Below are 19,413 nucleotides of genomic sequence, written 5' to 3'. Positions count from 1 at the left end.
GTCTCGCACCTGTTTTCACTGATTATGTCACTGCTATTTAAGCGGTCTGTTTCTGTTCTTCGTCCGGGCAACATCACCACCTTCTAACACCATCTACCACCTGCTACGCACCTTGTAATGATCCATGTCCCGTTCTCGTTCCGTTCCAAGTAAGCTTTTTGTTATTTATGCCATAGTGCAAGTTATTGTTTTCACTGTCAAGTTTTTGTACCTCCATTGTGAGCAGTTTTTGTTCGCTTCTTTTTTTGTAGTTAATGTTAAAATAAAAAGATGTCTCTACCTTCACGCCATCTCCGGTCCAAGTTCACTTGCATCTCGGGAAAACAACCACCTCATAGTCCAAGTATTGATAAAGGCGGGGTACACCCTGGACAACTCACCACCTAGTCGCAGGGCCAACACAGATAGATGGACAGCATTCACACTCACATTTACACACAAGGGCCAATTTGGTGTTACCAATCAACCTAACAGTCCAAGTCGAATTTGCTTTAAGTTGCGATGATTGGATAAAGTTGCAAGGGTGTGAAGAAATGGCCGGGATTGACTGAATTTGTGTGAATTGGCGCGATCGCAACCTGACTGGTGTGCATTCTAAATCATGGCTAAGAGTCGACAGATAAATAAGCGTTTTTGTAGGAAGCAGGGCTGTTATATATCGCCGTCTGGCTGTGGATCAAGAGTGGTTTGATTACAGCCGCCATCAATACAGACCTATTTATTGGTCATGTTGAACACAGCAATGCCATCCAGTGGCGGACTATTCTTGAGCAGACGACGTCGAGGAAGAAAACAACGCCACGGTTATATGTGCTTTCTTGGGAATAATAGGAATGTAAACTTTACCTGTCAACCCATTCAGGGGGGCGATGTGAGGTCGACATCAACGAGTGTGAGAGCAACCCTTGTCACCATGGAGGCACTTGTGTTGACCAATCACATGGCTTCACCTGTCACTGTCTGCCCGGGTGGGTGGGGCCTAACTGTGAGATCCGTAAGTCAGCCTGTCAAAATACTCATGTTCAAAACAAGCAGGAGGTGAACTGTTGGTGTGTGTGAATGTGTGTGTGTGTGTGTGTGTGTGTGTGTGTGTGTGTGTGTGTGTGTGTGTGTGTGTTTGTGTTTCAGACCTGCAATGGAAGCCACAGCACTCGGAGGAAACTCTGACTAACATGCCCCGCCACTCCCTTTACATCATCATCGGAGCGTTGTGCGTGGCCTTCGTCCTCATGCTCATCATCCTCATCGTGGGCATCTGTCGCATCAGCCGCATCGAGTACCAGGGCTCGTCACGCCACGCCTACCAGGAGTTCTACAACTGCCGCAGCATCGACAGCGAGTTCAGCAACGCCATCGCTTCCATCCGCCACGCCAGGCCAGTGACTGCACTTTACTTCCCATAGGAGTCTTTGTAAGATCAAGTCAGTGCAGTTGCACTGCAAAAACTGAAATCTAAGTAAGATTAAATATCTCAAATAAGGGTGATATTTGCTTATTTTCTGTCTGATAAGATAATTGTTCTCCCCAAGTAGATTTTATGTTAGTGTTTTACCTGTTTTAAGGGTTTTGGTCCTAAATGATCTCAGCTTGTTGCTGAGATTTTATAACCTATATTGAGTAAAACTTGCTTGAAACTACATTATCAACTGATGCAAAGCTGTGTCATCAACACTCACAAGTATAAAACTACTGTTATGATCCGATGCCCGGATCTTACCATGTTGCAGCTTTGTTCCTTTTTATATCTCATTCTGTTGTTTGACTTCCTTAGTTCCCGTTTGTTCTGTCACCATGGTTACTTTTTAATTTCACCGTTTCCTTGCTTTTGACACACACCTGCTTGTAATTACTGTCTCTTATTTAAGCCTGCCTTTTCTGTTGTTTCGACCTCGGATCCTAATTTGCTTACACGCAACAAATGACGACTGCTATTCATTGTTTTCTACTCGCTAGCTTTCGCGCTACGCCTAGTTATCCCTAGCTCTCATGCTAGAAGTTTTGTTTTTCTGTTTCTTAGTCTGTTTTACTTATTAATAAATCTTTATTTCTTACCGTACGATGTGTTCTTGCCCGATCGCATCCTTGGAAGAACGAATCCGGCATCACTATGCCCAGCAAGTCTCACAACTACTTTTCTAAAGTACCGTATTTTTCCGAGTATAAGTCGTTCCGGAGTAGAAGTCGCACCTGCCGAAAATGCATAATAAAGGAGGAAAAAACATATATAAGTCGCACTGGAGTATAAGTCGCATTTTTTGGGGAAATTTATTTGATAAAACCCAACACCAAGAATAGACATTTGAAAAGCAATTTAAAATAAATAAAGAATAGTGAACAACAGGTTGAATAAGTGTACCATATATAACGCATAAATAACCAACTGAGAAGGTGCCTGGTATGTTGACGTAACATATTATGGTAAGAGTCATTCAAATAACTATAACATATAGAACATGCTATACGTTTACCAAACAATCTGTCACTCCTAATCGCTAAATCCCATGAAATCTTATATGTGTAGTTTCTTACATGAATGATCTAAATAATATTATTTGATATTTTACGGTAATGTCATGTTAATAATTTTACACATGAGTCGCTCTTAAGTCGTACCCCCGGCCAAACTATGAAAAAAACTGTGACTTATAGTCCGAAAAATACGGTAATAATTTCTTACTTCAAGCATGACAAAAAAAATCATGATGTATGCATATCATTATGTCAAGACAATGGCACTAGCATTTACTTAATTTAAGAATATTTTTCAACATATTGAGCAAAAAGGTCTCTTTTTTTCTACCAAGAAAAGTGCACTTGTTATTAGTGGGAATATACTTATTTTAAGGGATTTTTAAATTCATCGAGGTTAGCTAATTTTACTTGTTTTGAAAAGTCTTGACAAGCCGGATTTTCTTGTTCTATTGGCAAAAAATGTTGCTTAGTTCAAATAAAATACCCCTCATTTTTGTATTTTTTTTTCTTGTTTTTGAACACTGACTTTTTGCAGTTTGGAATTTGGCGTTGGACGTCTAGGGTTGAAAGCAATCAGTTGACGTCTGATTTCCATCCATCCATCCATTTACTACCGCTTATTCCCTTCAGGGTGGCGGGGGGCGCTGGTGGCTATCTCAGCTACATTCGGGCAAAAACCTCATCCACAATCACTTAAAGGGGAACTGCAATATTTTGGGGAATTTTCCCCATCCTTATGTGAGACAAGAACACAAACGCCGGCAGTAAAACGGTGAATCAAACAAAACAGAAGTCATCGTCATGGACCCACTAGCTGCGAAATCTAGCTCTCCAATCAGCTAAAGAGACTCAATAACTCCACGGTGATGTTTTGGTAAATTGATTGAGGAATTTGGGAAACTGGAACAATACAAAAAGACAAGAACATTCACGTCTTTCCCTTTGCTGTGTATTCTAAAGAAGGATGTAACGATAAACGGTATCAATAATAACTGCGGTAAAACCCCCTACGTAGTAGTACTAGTGCAGTTTTTAAAGTAAAAATGGTCGAAAAACCCAGATTGATGACTCCACTTTGATAAACTCACACTGACCGGACCAGTTCGCTAGCTTAAATGCCGCACTTGCCGCTGATGATGTCACGTTATTGATGGGAAAATGCATTTTTAGACAATATGATTTGCCTGAGCGTCTAGGAGACACCGAGAGTAACAAGGGGTAGAAAATTAATTAGAAAGGACAGATTTAAAAAAAGTATATATATATATATATATATATATATATATATATATATATATATATATTTATATATATGTGACAAGCGGTAGAAAATGTAAATATATATATATATATATATATATATATTTATTTATATATATATTTTTTTTTTAACTTGGGACTTCCCGCGGGCTGTAGTTTGAGGACCCCTGATCTATATTATGCAATGTGAATTGATTTTGCTAAAAATTAAAATCTATTAATTTACATAGCTCTACTTGTTGCGTAAACGTAAAATAACTTAGTAAAATTTATCCGGATCTGTCCGAAAATATCATAATTTGTTACTGATCCCATTTCTGATATTTCCTACAGGTTTAATAAAAATGTGTCCATCAATTTTCTAGCTATCTAAATCAGAATTAGAGAAACGGAGTGAAAGCTGTTTTAGGTCATCCGTGTTTTTTTGTCTCTGCGTGTGTAGGCGAGGCCGCTCGCATGCATACAGAGAAGCAGAGACTCGCATTGAAAACATAAAGTAACACTGTATAAATGGAAAAAAAATCTCATAAATTGTTCCTTAACCTAGTTCTGACATTTCCTGAAAGTTTTACCAAAATCCGCCCATAATTTAAAACATGTGCCACCCTTCTACAAAATGGATGGAAATAAGTCCTGTAAAATTGCCTCTGATTATCCAATAGTCATTTTCTTTCTGTTTTCCTTTCAGATTTGGCAAGAAGTCCCGGCCTGCCATGTACGACGCCACTCCCATCAACTACGAAGACTACAGTCCGGATGACAAACCTTTGGTTACTCTGATAAAAACGAAGGATTTGTAAAACACAGCAACTTGCCACGTGTTGCACACATACACACAAGCGTGCATTGGAAAGTCAGTCTGAATGTAGAATTAGAGAATACGAACGCAAAGATCCCAAAATCCAATACAGGTGGTCCTCGTTTCACATCGTTGGTTAAAAAACATGCTCCCATGTATTCATTAAAAAAGTGTTTTGCGTCCGTAAGTACAAGACTGGTTTGTCTACACTGAAGAAGGAAAACATTGCTTATTAGTTAACTTTTTGTGCTTTGTTCTGTCTCGTAGGTTATGTCTCTGACGGCAGTGCGCCAAAGAAAAGGAAAGTGTAAAAAAATGAAAGACATATAAAGGTCAGAGAGGGGAATTGTGCTCGACTGTCGCGATCATCATTAAGGATGACATTTTTAAGCATGTTAAATGACACCTAAGCAGCTTCACATTGGGATTTAGACTAAAAGATTGTTTGGAATCTTGAAAAGTAATAAAGTAAGGGATGTTTTTTGTGGTTTTAGGCTAATTAGGAAAACTAAAGGTTCAAGGTGGGTATGACAAAGCAGTTGGTTTGATTGATTGATTGAGACTTTTATTAGTAGATTGCACAGTACAGTACATATTCCGTACAATTGACCACTAAATGGTAACACCTGAATAAGTTATTCAACTTGTTTAAGTCGGGGTCCACGTTAATCAATTCATGGTAATACTGTATACTATTTCATCCTTTTTGTACTCTTTCAGTTTCGTAAATTAACCAAAACGTCACTGAGGACTTATTGAGTCTGTTTAGCTGATCGGAGAGCTAGTGGGTGCATGACGATGACTTCTGTTTTGTTTGATCAGCCGTTTTACTGCCATGTTGCAGGCCCCACGTTAATCAATTCATGGTAATTGCTGGTAATGGTTCGGATTATTGAAAGCGTAAAAATGTACATAAGGAATTGTTCGCTTTAGTTTGTAGGCGTGTCTTCGAACAGTCGATTATTTGACAATTCCATTTGGAGAAGGCGACTGTCAACCTCACAGTCAAATCGTCGAACGTTGAACCGGACCAGTCGGCTCAGTCAACAAATGTCTCCCACTGCCCCCCTCGGGCAACAGTGCGGAAACTTTTACCTCTTTTAGATACAGTGGAACCTCGATTTACAGATGTAATTGATTCTTGAACAGGGTTCGTAAATAAAGTGTGCATATTGAAGCACATTTCTCCATCGGAAACAACATGAAAAGTGGGTTCAGCCTCAACAAAAGTTCTTATTTTAGTAAAAATATTGTACACTGTAGACAATATAAAGTAATTCACAGTACTGTTCTCAAACAAACATAACATGGAGGTGATGAATCAACTACCAATGTGATGACACAGTCAAAACAACAACTAGCTGAAATGTTGCCGTGCCAAAATCCCACACACACACTGTCACTACCTTTGTGGTGCACTCTACCAGCCACGTTGCTATAATGATTAGGACTAAATATAACACTCAACTTTATCTTCCTTGCGTGCAGAAGAAGGGAGAGGGACGCAATGTTGACAACGCTGTGAATACTTTCTGAACGTTTCAACCCATGCGTCATTTGTCCATTGCTTTCTTTGGACTCATATTAAGTTAGAAAAAAAAAACTGAGAAATGTTGTAAAAAGGCTAAAGATAAAACAGCTTGTGCTGACTGAATGAACAATGGATGTGCTGCCGGGCACAACATGGCTGCCCTGCGAGACACGCAATGGGGGGAGGAAACATTCGTAGACTGAGACAAGGTCCGTATACCAAAGCGTATTTTTATCCAGTCTGTGGTTCGTGAACCGAAAAGTTTGTACAAAAAGTGTTTCTTAAATCGAGGTTCCGCCGTAGTCAAGTTTGGTTGTCTTAATGCGCGGTTCCAGAGATCAGGACCTAGCTGAACTTTCCGATCTCTACATTGTTTATCAGATTGTTTTAGCCTTTTTTGAGTTGCAAAAAGTCGCAAAGGAGATCTACTTGGGGCGGTATAGCTCAGTTGGTAGGGTGGCCGTCCCGGCAACTTGAGGGTTCCAGGTTCGATCCCCGCTTCTGCCAACCTAGTCACTGCCGTTGTGTCCTTGGGCAAGACGCTTTACCCACCTGCTCCCAGTGCCACCCGCACTGGTTTAAATGTAACTTAGATTTTGGGTTTCACTATGTAAAGCGCTTTGAGTCACTACAGAAAAACGCTATATAAATATAATTCACGTCACTTCACTACTTATGTGGATCCTCGTTAGCTGGGCCCCTGCTGGCATACAAAAACATTTTGCTCATAGTCAGCGAAATCTACCAAATCTGACTCGACCATGAAAATCCTCATCAAAGACCGTCCTACTCTTATTCTTTTACATTAATACCAGGGGTCTCAGACACGCGGCCCGCGGACGTTATTTTGGGGGCCCCCACCTTAATAGAAAAGTTTAATGTTAGTGCGGCCCGCGAGTTTTATATGAATGGCGCCTGATAGCGTTGTGTGCGAGCTATAGGAATCTACCACTCACAGTGTGGTATGTGGCTCTCGATGGCCGACCATTGACGTCACTTGCGTGATGCAAGCAGATAAACTTTTTGCCGCTTTTCCACTAAACCCCCACGCACTCTTCCTGCCTCCCTCGCTCCCTCTCTCTCTCCAGCTCTCTCTGTCACTATGTGTGTGTCTCTCTCTCGCTCCCTCCCACTGTAAACAGTCCGGGCCGGGGAGACGAGCGGACCGGTAGCTTCCGAAGCACTCCGCCAAAGGACCGAGCGACAATACAAAACTATGGTGCACTGGAACCCAGCGCGGATACTCCGACAGACAGTCGCTGGATTACCACGCTAGTGGTAATGTTAGCCCATTCGGGGCTAATTGTGCTACCGTAACTGTAAACTCCACGGCGAGCCCTCCCCCCCTACCTTCGGCTCCAGACAGCGACAATTTTTGTTATTTGGGTCCAAAATGGCTCTTTCGACGTTCTGGGTTGCCTACCCCTGCGTTAGTGGAAAAGCGGCAAATGAGTGAAAGCGACAGAAATGTTCCCATGGAGACGAGGGTTTTCTTACGTGCCAGTCACACCGCGACACCTGTCCGTCAGTAATAACATTCCTCATAACCTTGGACCAATTCAAACCGTTATTTGTTTTTTTATTGTTAATTTGCATTGCCTCACACGATGAACACTACTTATATTTATATATGACGCCGGATATTACTTTTTTGCGCTCGCTATCCTGGTACTTTCCCGGCTATTATCCGCCGACCGCCGTGTTGCTGTAGGGAGGAAAAGCGGAACGACACACATTGCGGAAAAAACATTATTCTTTGTGCGTCGGCCAAATACAAATATATTCCACAACCCTAAACATGTCTTTTTCAAAGGCTGCAATGAAGAGAAAGGTCAGTGATGAGCAAAGACAATTCCAGGAAAAGTGGGAGATGCAATATTTCTTTTTTTGAGCACTCCGGCACCCTGACGTGTCTTACTTACACAGAGAAAGTTGCGGTGCACAAGGAATACAATTTGAAACGTCATCATACAACTAGACATGCTGAGGAGTGTGCTAAATACCAGGGAGATGAGAGAGTGAATCAGGTTGCAAATTTTAAAAAACAGTCTACTGAGGCAACAAGATTTCTTCAAGAAAGCAACCGAAAAGAACGATGCAGCAGTCAAAGCTAGCTACATGGTGAGTGAGATGGTCGCTAGGGCGGGAAAGCCATTCAAAAAAGGTGAATTCATTAAGAAGTGCATATTTCCTTGAATTCCCGCCAGGGCACTAATTAATTTAAAACCTCTTCTCCGACGCTTACCAAAGGCATGCGGTAAAGGCAAGCATGCGCTAATTATTTTAAAACCTCTTCTCACTCCGGCACTTACCAAAGGCATGCGGTAAATTTAGGCCTGCGCTTAAAAATTTGAGTGTGATGTAAGGATACCATCATGAAAAGCACATTTAATAAAAAAAATTGTTATTATGGTCCTACCTTTACTTATAAATGATGTACATGCGCAGCTCCTTCTGATCAAAAGCATCGATGACTTGTTTATAGAAGTCTTCTTTATCTTTCTTCAGTTTGAAAAGTCTCTCTGTCTCGATGGAGATCTTCCTTTATTACCTCCTGCTTCGATTGAAAGTCCAGTTTAGAAAACTGTTTTATTTTAGATATGTAATCCTTCATGTTAAAAGTGCAAGCGAGAGGAAAAAATAAACACTGCTCACTCTTGCTGGTACAGTATTTGGTCGGTAGGTGTGTAGCCGTAGCGCGCTCTCGTTTGGGTTGCTCCCAACAAGCAGACTGCCGCTATCAGTTAGCTCGGCTCCTCACATGTAGTGCAGGCGACAACAGCTGTATTCTCGGACAACTCCCCCTCTCGTTCTGCTCCGTGCGTGATCTCTTTATCTCACCGCTGCCACCATGAAGTGTTATTGTATAAATAATACACTGGGTATTTATGACTGGAACATGTTTTATTTCAGCCCGGTTGTTTACATAGCTAACATAAGAGTAGTGGTCTTTCATCTTAAAAGGTCCGTTGTGCACCCCCCGCGTCATATCCGTTCCCAGCACATATCACTGCACTTGTTGTCACTTCTTCTGCAGCCGAGTAGTCGCAAGAAGGATCACTAGCGCCCTCTACCACCTGGAGGCGGGAGTCATTTAATGACTCATATTTGACACACGCAGCTACGGTATATTAATAAAACATAGCTGCTTACTGTTCTTTTTAGCATATTCAATAGCTTGGACCTTAAATCCTACTGAATAGCTCTTATTCTTCTTCCCTTCATGCGATTTCAAATTATTGAAATCAGCCTCCTCCATTTTGAAAATGATGACAGGTGAAGGGTCACTCGTGACGTGACGAGTTTGACCCGGCGGAAATTCTAGGCATATGCTAATTATTTTGCGAAACGAGTTTGACCCGGCGGAAATTCTAGACATGCGCTAATAAAAATAATATTTTGCGAAACGAGTTTGACCCGGCGTTAATCCTGAGCCGGCGGTAATGCTTAGCATGTGCTAATTATTTTGGGAGACGAGTTTGACCCGGCAGTAAGTGAAGGCAGGCGTATACTATATACCCGGCGGCAATTCAAGGAAATACGGTATTTTTTTTAAAAGAAATATTTTCTTGTGCCGCAGCCTCACCCAGTTTCTGTATCCAGTGGCCCCCAGGGAAATTGAGTTTGAGACCCCTGATTTATACCTTAAACGTAGAGTTTTATTGTATTTTGTATCCCTCCCTACTAGTCTCTGTACAGTGTGACTGACCAAAGTCAATATTTCGGAAAAAGTTCCGACTTACACTAAAACTTGCGTCGTTCAAAAAAGCCGAGGACCACCTGTATGTCTGTAGGTTCAACGAACAAACACGGAGGATCTATTTTCCTGTCGACGTTCACGCTTTTAAAGCTTTATTGTAGCATAAGAGCAGCAAGTTACGGACGAAGTACCATCAGTACCAGTAATCTGCGGGCACGGTTAGAGTGACGATTAGTCTGCACCCAACTGTCTGTCTTCAGTCGGGGCCTGCAACTCAGGAGCCCGATTTGTTAAAAAAAACTAAACAATCAGACACAGCTGACAAGTCAGCACAGTTGATGTAGAAATAGTTGTCACTGCGTACGCTGTATATTTTTCTATTTTAACTCGATCCTGCAGTAGGTTGCCTTACTTCATGCATGGTTAGATTTGATGTTCTCGCTGTAATATTTGGAGATCCTTTTCTTGGTGGCTATTTTCCCCCTGCAGATGTATTATTACTCCGTCCAGATTGTGCCAAATAATTATGTTGTGGTAAGTACAGTAGAACACACGCGGAATCTTGTTTTCTGCCTTTTTAGTAAATACTTACTGTCTTTGTTCTTTAAATGCAAGTTTCTCATTGATGTATGAGTGTTATAGAATGTACTATATTGCCACTTTATGTGCTTAAGTGAAACTTAGGCTAGAACGGGGGTGTCCAAAGTGCGGCCTGTAGCTATTTAGAAAAAAAAACACATTCAAAAGTGGAATTTAAGCGCAAACAGGTGTAATGCAACAAGAACGTGTTGCAATATTGACACTAATAACTAGGGGCTGTCAAACGGTTTAAATATTTAATCGCGATTAAAAAAAATTGTATGAATCAAAAGCAATATTATGATTTATTTACCCACAGTGGGTCTGGGTTAGTTATTGCCTCATCTTTCACTTACACCTTGAGTAAAGAATGCGTGAAGAAAGCACTACCATCCTGTTAAGGGAAAGAGATGATACAGTATTACCTGCTCACAGATGCTACCTGGTGGTTGTTTGAGGACACTGCAGCAAGTCATGGATGAATTAACCAACCCCCACTCCTTAATGCTTCAGTCACACGCAGGATTCTCACAGGATTGAGGCTTAAACTAACACAGGCCCACTGTATTTAAGGCTCATGTACTTCACATTAAATATGCAATTTTGGAAAATGTTTCGGGAAAAACATTGCATATTTATTTTTTTCATTTTTGGAAAAAAAGGGCATAAAACAAACTGATGGATCTGAAATTGCTCTATGCATATTCAAGTGTTGAAAGTAAAAAAAGAAATCATATGGCCCCATTTGTCAAGGTTTACCTGACACATGAAAAGTGCCAAATTAGGGGGGTTCACTATCAACATTAGCCGCCATATTAAAATGTGTAGTTAGTCCTGGATAAATTAACCAACCTCCACTCCTTAATGCTTCAGTCACGCAGCATTCTCACAGGAATGAGGCATAAACTACCACAGGCCCACTGTATTTAAGACTCATGTACTTCACATTAAATATGCAATTTTGGAAAATGTTCCAGGGAAAACATTGCCTATTTATTTATTTATTTTTAAAAGAGCATAAAACAAACAAAAATAAAAACTGGTAGATCTGAAATTGCTCCATGTATATTTAAGTGTTGAAAGTAAAAAAAAAAAGAAAGAAAAAAAAGATGGCCCCATTTATCATGGTTTACCTGACACATGAAAAGTGACAAATTAGGGGGGTTCACTATCAATATTAGCCGCCATATTAAAATGTGCAGTTAGTCCTGGATAAATTGACCAACCCTTCACTCCTTAATGCTTCAGTCACACGCATGATTCTCACAGGAATGAGACATAAGCTAACACAGCCCCACTGTATTTAAGGCTCATGTACTTCACATTAAATATCCAATTTTGGAAAATGTTTTGCGGAAAACATTGCGTATTTATTTATTTATATATATATATATGTGTATATATAATTTATTTATTTTTTTCGTTTTTTTTTTTTTCTTTAAAAAGGGCATGAAAAAAACAGGAAAACATATTTATTTGTACTTTTTTTAAAAAAGGGCATCAAACAAACTGATTGATCTGATAATTGCTCTATGTGTATTTAGGTGTTGAAAGTAAAAAAAAAAAAAAATTATTAATATGGCCACATTTGTCACGGTTTACCTGACACATTAAATGTGACAAATTAGGGGGGTTCACTATCAACATTAGCCGCCAGATTAAAATGTGTTTTGTGGCAATTCTGACTTTGACCACAGCAACATTTGCTATGTAGAGTAGTGCTTTCCATCATTTTCATTTTCAATGTATGGTGGTGCTTTCCATCATTTTCAGCAGACTGCAAAATGATGAACCCAACTCTCTACCTCTCACCCGAGATCCACCCAGGAATGGGGCCATATGAATCCCTTCCCTGATTGGTTGAGACTTTTATTAGTAGATGGCACAGTACAGTACATATTCCGTATAATTAACCACGAAATGGTAACACCCGAATAAGTTTTTCAACTTGTTTAAGTCGGGGTCCACGTTAATCAATTCATGGTATTGGTCCCTTTAACATTTTATTGATTTAACGTTGACCAACATTTCAATTTTCGGTGAGCGGCCCTCAGTGGAAACATTTTGGACACCCCCAGGCTAAAGACTAGGTGTGATTATAATCAGGGGCGCCATAAAGCCTGGCTGACAGAGGCTCCCAAAACAGGTTTGTGGTGGGTATTTTTTTTTTTTTTTTAACGGTGCCTAGAGTGTGCCCCTGATTATAATAAAGGTAGTTTTATTCGGTGTTTCCGTTCTACACTAACTCACTTGGAGTATCGTTACAGAATAGTTCCTGTGCTGGAATGACCAATAAAGACTGATAAGTACGTAACATCTGTGTTAAATAACGTCAAGATTAAAGTGAAACATTGTCGGTGGAAAGCTGGTGTCTTGTTTGAAGCAAGTGGATGATTCCCAAGCACTTTGACTGTCACTTCTTGTCTGCAGGTGGTAGACTGAGCTGTGTGGGAAGGCCCTTTTATGGAGTGTCGGTAATGGGAACAGCCTCAGTGACCTCAGGCTTTATCCAGATGTTGCCTGTGTAAACATGGCTCCACACAGACGGGGACTGCGTGCAGACGCATGTCGCACACGACAATTACAGACACGTCCGCGCACACTCGCTGCAGTCTGGCATTTCACGGCTCGGACTTGAGCTTATGGTCAGAGCGGAAGGGGACTCGTTTTTACACAACTGTTATTCAGATGTGGGTTTTTGCAGGCCATAAACTTTCTATGCCAGGGGTCTTCAACCTTTTCCAGGGCTAAGACCCCCGAACTGATAGAAAAAAGGAGCGAGGGCCCCCTACTTAAATGTCTTGTATGAAAATATGAAATCAGTTTTTACTGAATAAAAATCGGCAAGCAAAAAAAATCAGTGTAGAGAAATGAGTGTAAAAAAAAAAAAAAGTGCACTTTTTTTTGGAAAAAATTCAGTGGAAAAAAACTGCAAATGTAAATTTAATGCAGAAATATTTGTTGCTTTAAAAATTAACACGGACTTTTAATAAATGAAGACTGAATCACCTCCTTGGCTGGTACTAAGACAGAATCAGTCACTTCAGTCTTAATTTATTGGAAGTATTAAGTTTTGAAGCAAAAAATACTTCAGCACTGATTTTTTTTCTGCAAAAAAAATCTTTACACCTAATTTTAATACAATTTTTTTTACACAAAAATTTAGCACTGTTTTTAAACACACATTTTACTCAAAAAAAAAATGTAATAATGAAATTGTCAGCCTGCGATGAGGTGGCGATTTGTCCTTCCGCCCAATTGTAGCTGAGATAGGCACAAGCGACCCCAAAAGGGAATAAGCGGTAGAATATGGATGGATGGATGGATAGAAATTGTCAGCATTATTTGAAATATTCAGTTCTCAAAATTCAAACGTGAAAAAATTCACTTACATAAATTCTAAGTAAAAAAAAAAAAAGTTTTCTTAATACGGACACGGATTAACATCCATAATTGTCAAAACAACAACATGATTGTTGTTGACGCGCTCCAGGTGTGTGCAAGACAGCTATTAAAGTGACAGTTTTTAGTGAATAAAAATTGGCAAGCAACATTTGTGTGTTTAAAAAAAATCAGTGTAGAGGAATGAGAATGAGTGTATAAAAATTAAATGTAAAATGTAAAAAAAATAAAACATTTGTGCACATTTTTGGGGACAAAAAAATCAGTGGAAAAAAAATGCAAATATAAATTCAATGCAGAAATATTTGTTGCTTTAAAAATGAATACTGACTTTTAATGAATGAAGACTGAAGTACTTCCATTCTTGGTTTTAATACAGAATCAGTCACTTCAGTCTTAATTTATCGGAAGTATTAAGTTTTGAAGCAACAAATACTTCAGCACTGATTTTTTATACAGAATTTTTTTCTGCAAAAAAAATGTTTACACTTAATTTTAATACCATTTTTTTACACAAAAATTTAGCACACTGTTTTTAAAAATACATTTTACTCAATTTTTTTTTTTTAATAATGAAATTGTCAGCCTGCGATGAGGTGGCGACTTGTCCAGGGTGTACACCGCCTTCCGCCCGATTGTAGCTGAAATAAGCACCAGCGCCCCCCGCGACCCCAAAAGGGAGTACGCCGTAGGAAATGGATGGATGGATGGATGGAAATTGTCAGCATTATTTGAAATATTCAGTTCTCAAAATTCAAACGTGAAAAAATTCACTTACATAAATTCTAAGAAAAAAAAAAAGTTTTCATAATACGGACACGGATTAACATCCATAATTGTCAAAACAACAACATGACTGTTGTTGACGCGCTCCAGGTGTGTGCAAGACAGCTATAAATGTGACAGTTTTTAGTGAATAAAAATTGGCAAGCAACATTTTCTTTAAAAAAGTCAGTGTGTAGAAAATGAGTGTATAAACATTGAGTGTAAAAAAAATATGCACATTTTTTGGGTAAAAATTCAGTGGAAAAAAACTGCAAATATAAATTCAATGCAGAAATATTTGTTGATTTAAAATGAATACTGACTTTTAATAAATGAAGACTGAAGTACTTCCATAGCTGGTTTTTAGACAGAATCAGTCACTTCAGTCTTAATTTATCGGAAGTATTAAGTTTTGAAGCAATAAATACTTCAGCACTGATTTTTTTCTGCAAAAAAATGTTTTCACTTGATTTTTATACAATTTTTTTTTACACAAAAATATAGCACACTGTTTTTAAACACACATTTGACTCGAATTTTTTTAAATAATGAAATTGTCAGCATTATTTGAAATATTTAGTTCTCAAAATTTAAACGTGAAAAAATTCACTTACACAAATTCTAAGTAGAAAAAAAAAGTTTTCATAATACAGACTCGAATTAACATCCATAATTGTCAAAACAACAACATGACTGTTGTTTACGCGCCCAAGTTGTGCACAATACAGCTATTAAGGCGACAGTTTTAGTGAATAAAAATTGGCAAGCAACATTTGTCAATGTAGGAAAATGAGTGTAAAACAAATTCTGTGTAAAAAAAAAAATTTGGTGCACAATATTTTTTTGTGGAAAAAACTAAATATAAATACACTGCAGGAATATTTCTTGCTTTAAAAATGAATACTGACTTTTAATAAAGTAATGAATTTTTTTACCCTTAATTTTTATACAATTATTCTTTTACACTAAAATTTAGCACATTATTTCTAAACAAACATTTTATTCGAAATGTTTTATATAATGAAATGGTCCGCATTATTTGAAATATTCCATCCATCCATCCATCCATCATCTTCCGCTTATCCGAGGTCGGGTCGCGGGGGCAACAGCCTAAGCAGGGAAACCCAGACTTCCCTCTCCCCAGCCACTTCGTCTAGTTCTTCCCGGGGGATCCCGAGGCGTTCCCAGGCCAGCCGGGAGACATAGTCTTCCCAACGTGTCCTGGGTCTTCCCCGTGGCCTCCTACCGGTTGGACGTGCCCTAAACACCTCCCTAGGGAGGCGTTCGGGTGGGATCCTGACCAGATGCCCGAACCACCTCATCTGGCTCCTCTCGATGTGAAGGAGCAGCGGCTTTACTTTGAGTTCCTCCCGGATGGCAGAGCTTCTCACCCTATCTCTAAGGGAGAGAAACGTGAAAAAATTCACTCACATAAATTCGAAGTAAAAAAAAAATACTTCATAATACGGACACAAAATAACATCCATAATTGTCAAAACAACATGACTGTTACTGACTTTTAATATATTAAGACTGTAGCCCCTCCTTGGCTGGTTCTAAGACTGGATCCATCACTTTAGTCTTAATTTATCGGAAGTGTGAATGGACGAAGTGGCTCGGGAGAGGAAAGTCTGGGCTTCCCTGCTTAGGCTGCTGCCCCCACGACCCGGCCTCGGATCAGCGGAAGAAGATGGATGGATGGATGGGGTATTAAGCACAGAATTTTTATACACTGATTTTTTTATACCGAGTTTTTTTTGCAATTATATAAATTCAAAGGGTAAAAAAAATGCTTTCATATTACTGACGCAAATTAACATCTTTAATTGTCAAAACAACAACATGACTTGTTGATGTTCTCCAGGTGTGTACAAGACAGCTATTAAGGCCACAGTTTTAGTGAATAAAAATTGACAAGCAAAATTTGTCTATTTAAAAAAATCAGTGCAGAGAAATGAGTGTAAAAAAAAATTTAAATTTTTTTTTTAAATGGTCCCTATTAGTCACATATACATTTGTGTGAATTATGCAAAATTATTTTCCCCAACCTTTGTGTAGCTGCGGACCGGTGAACGCTTGATAATTTGTCCTGCGGCCCGGCGGGGGGATCTTTTTTTTTTTTTGTCATGATAAAGGGATTTTTTGGGGGGTTGGTGCACTAATTGTAAGTGTATCTTGTGTCTTTTATGTTGATTTAATTAAAAAAAAATTTTTTTATAAAAAATTATTCCGTGGCCCGGTGGTTGGGGACCACTGCAGTAAGGGACAAGCCGTAGACAATGGATGGATGAATATTCAGTTCTCAAAATTAATTTGCCTAAATTCAAAGTAAAAAAAAAAAAAAGCTTCCAAAATATAAACACAAATTAACATCCACATTTTTCAAAACAACAACATGACTGTTGTTGACGCACTCCAGGTGTGTACAAGACAGCTATAGTGACAGACATGAAGGCCAATAATTCCACCCAAACGATTCATTCAATTTCATTTGTAAACGTGGGAAAAATATAGGCTATTTACCACTGAAGTACATTTTTTTGGTTTAAACCAGGGATGTCCAAAGTGCAGCCTGGGGGCCATTTGCGGCCCACAGGTTATTTTTTTAACGGCCCCACGGCACATTGTAAAAATACTATTAAAAAAAAAACATAAAAAGTGTTATAAAAGAGCCAACAGGTGAAATGTAACAAGAACATGTTGCAATGTTGACTCTAATAACACTAAGCTGCCATGCAGGCTGTTTCTTTCTTTAAAAAATAATAATGAATCAAAATCAATGACATTGTGAATTATTGACCTATTCAAGGCTCCAATAACGTCACATTAAATATTCCACTTTGAGATATTCTTTGAGGAAAATTTAGCATATTTTGTGTTTGCTATGTAAAAAATTAAGCTGTTTTTTTTAAACTTGTTTTAAAAAGGGCCTCAAACAAAAAACATAAACAACAATAAAACTTATAATCCGAAGTTGATCTGGAGGTTATTGTGTTAAAAGTAAACAGTTAATAAAATGTATAATTTATTTTTTAACACTTTAATGAGTAGGACCTTTTTGGATCCCCAATAATTGTTGTGTAATTAGTTTTTAAGTGTCATTGCTAAAAAATAATAATGAATTAAAATCAATGTTGTTATGAGTTATTGACCCTTTTAAGGCTCCAATTATTTTATAATCTCAAATATTCCACTTGAAAATTTTATTGGGAGAAAATATGAGATATTTTGTGGGGTTTTTTCCATTAAAAAACAGGGTTTTCTTTGACAAAAAGGGCATACAACTTAAATCTGTAATAATGTTACATTGACAGATAGACCTAATGTTGATCTAGAGATTTAAACCTTGAATAATAATACAAATAATATTACTGAATAATGACACATTTTTAATATTTTTTTGACCAAAACCCTTTTGGGTCCCTGGGATCAAGCCTGAGTGGAGGCCCAAATGTATATTTTTTGTACATATATTGTATTGGTTTTTAAAGGCCTACTGAAACCCACTACTACCGGCCACGCAGTCTAATAGTTTATATATCAATGATGAAATATTAACATCGCAACACATGCCAATACGGCCGGTTTAGTTTACTAAATTGCAATTTTACATTTCCTGCGAGGTATCCTGTTGAAAACGTCGCGGAATGATGACGCTTATGTTGACGCATGCTTGTGACGTTATTGGTTGGAGCGGACATTTTATCCCAGCACCACTCACAGTTAAAAGTCGTCTGCTTTAATCGCATAATTACACAGTATTTTGGACATCTGGGTTGCTGCATCTTTTGCAATTTCTTCAATTATTTAATGGAGACTATAAAGAAGAATGCTGTTGGTGGAAAGCGGGGGATTGCAGCTGCCTTTAGCAACCAAAACACAGCCGGTGTTTCTTTGTTTGTTGTGAAGCTTTAACATGGAACAGAGCGGTCAAGCGAACATGTTTCTCTACCACATGTCAACCAGCAAGATTTTGGATGAGAAAATTGTGATATTAAGTCGGCTTGAGCGGACTTAGCGTCCTCCTGCAGCAGCTGTCAAAAAGGCATCTGTGACTTTCATGGCTCCTCCATATGGCTTCCCTCAGGGACACTGGCGGTCACCACACCCCTCTGACTTTATGGTATGACTTTATAATCTTACTAAAACACTAGTAACACAATAAGCAGATAAGGGATTTTCCAGAATTATCCTAGTTAATGTGTCAAATAACATCTGAATCGCTCCCACTGCCGTCACCCTTTTTTTTTTAAATTCTTGTGCTTCACTCTAACTTTCCTCATCCATGAATCTTTCATCGTCGCTCAAATTAATGGGGAATTTGTCACTTTCTCGGTCCGAATCGCTCTTACTGCTGGTGGCTATGATTATAAACAATGTGAGGAGCCCGACAACCCGTGACGTCACGCGCACATCGTCTGCTACTTCCGGTAAAAGCAACGCTTTTTTATTAGCAACCAAAAGTTGCAAACTTTATCATCGATGTTCTCTACTAAATCCTTTCAGCAAAAATGTGGCAATATTTCGAAATGATCAAGTATGACACATAGAATGGACCTACTATCCCCGTTTAAATAAGAAAATCTCATTTCAGTTGGCCTTTAACATAAAAAATATGAAAATGGCCCCCGCTTGCTTTGATTTTTCAGTGTGCGGCCCTCAGTGGGAAAAGTTTGGACACCCCTGGTTTAAACAAAATCATTGTGTTACTTACAACAGCGTTAAATGTTAACACTAAAAATGTGCCCACTTTGGACACTCTTGGTCTGAATATTCATTAATATTTAACCATGTCACACAATAGCTAAACCTCCGACTAAAGTGACATGTCCGAAATTTTCCGCGGGTCACTGAAAGCAGCACCGGGCGCGCACTCTCCGCGCGGGGTGACCGCCCCCTGCCGGC

The 19,413-nt window shown here is 38.9% G+C and overlaps 1 protein-coding gene across 2 annotated transcripts in view; it reads left to right on the top strand.

Annotated features, from left to right (window-relative positions):
* dner (delta/notch-like EGF repeat containing) overlaps positions 1–12,705 on the top strand; it is a 120,899-nt gene extending 108,194 nt beyond the window's left edge. For both annotated transcript variants that reach the window (XM_061919052.1, XM_061919051.1), the window contains 3 exons: positions 863–994; positions 1,129–1,375; positions 4,421–12,705. In XM_061919052.1, the coding sequence (XP_061775036.1) occupies positions 863–994; positions 1,129–1,375; positions 4,421–4,532 (491 nt within the window). In that variant the 3' untranslated portion in view covers positions 4,533–12,705. The remainder of the gene's footprint in view (positions 1–862; positions 995–1,128; positions 1,376–4,420) is intronic.
* The last annotated feature ends 6,708 nt before the right edge of the window (positions 12,706–19,413 follow it).

The sequence above is a fragment of the Nerophis ophidion genome, linkage group LG13 (genome assembly GCF_033978795.1).
Source record: "Nerophis ophidion isolate RoL-2023_Sa linkage group LG13, RoL_Noph_v1.0, whole genome shotgun sequence".
Lineage (NCBI taxonomy): Eukaryota > Metazoa > Chordata > Actinopteri > Syngnathiformes > Syngnathidae > Nerophis > Nerophis ophidion.
This window is presented reverse-complemented; position numbering and strand designations above follow the sequence as displayed.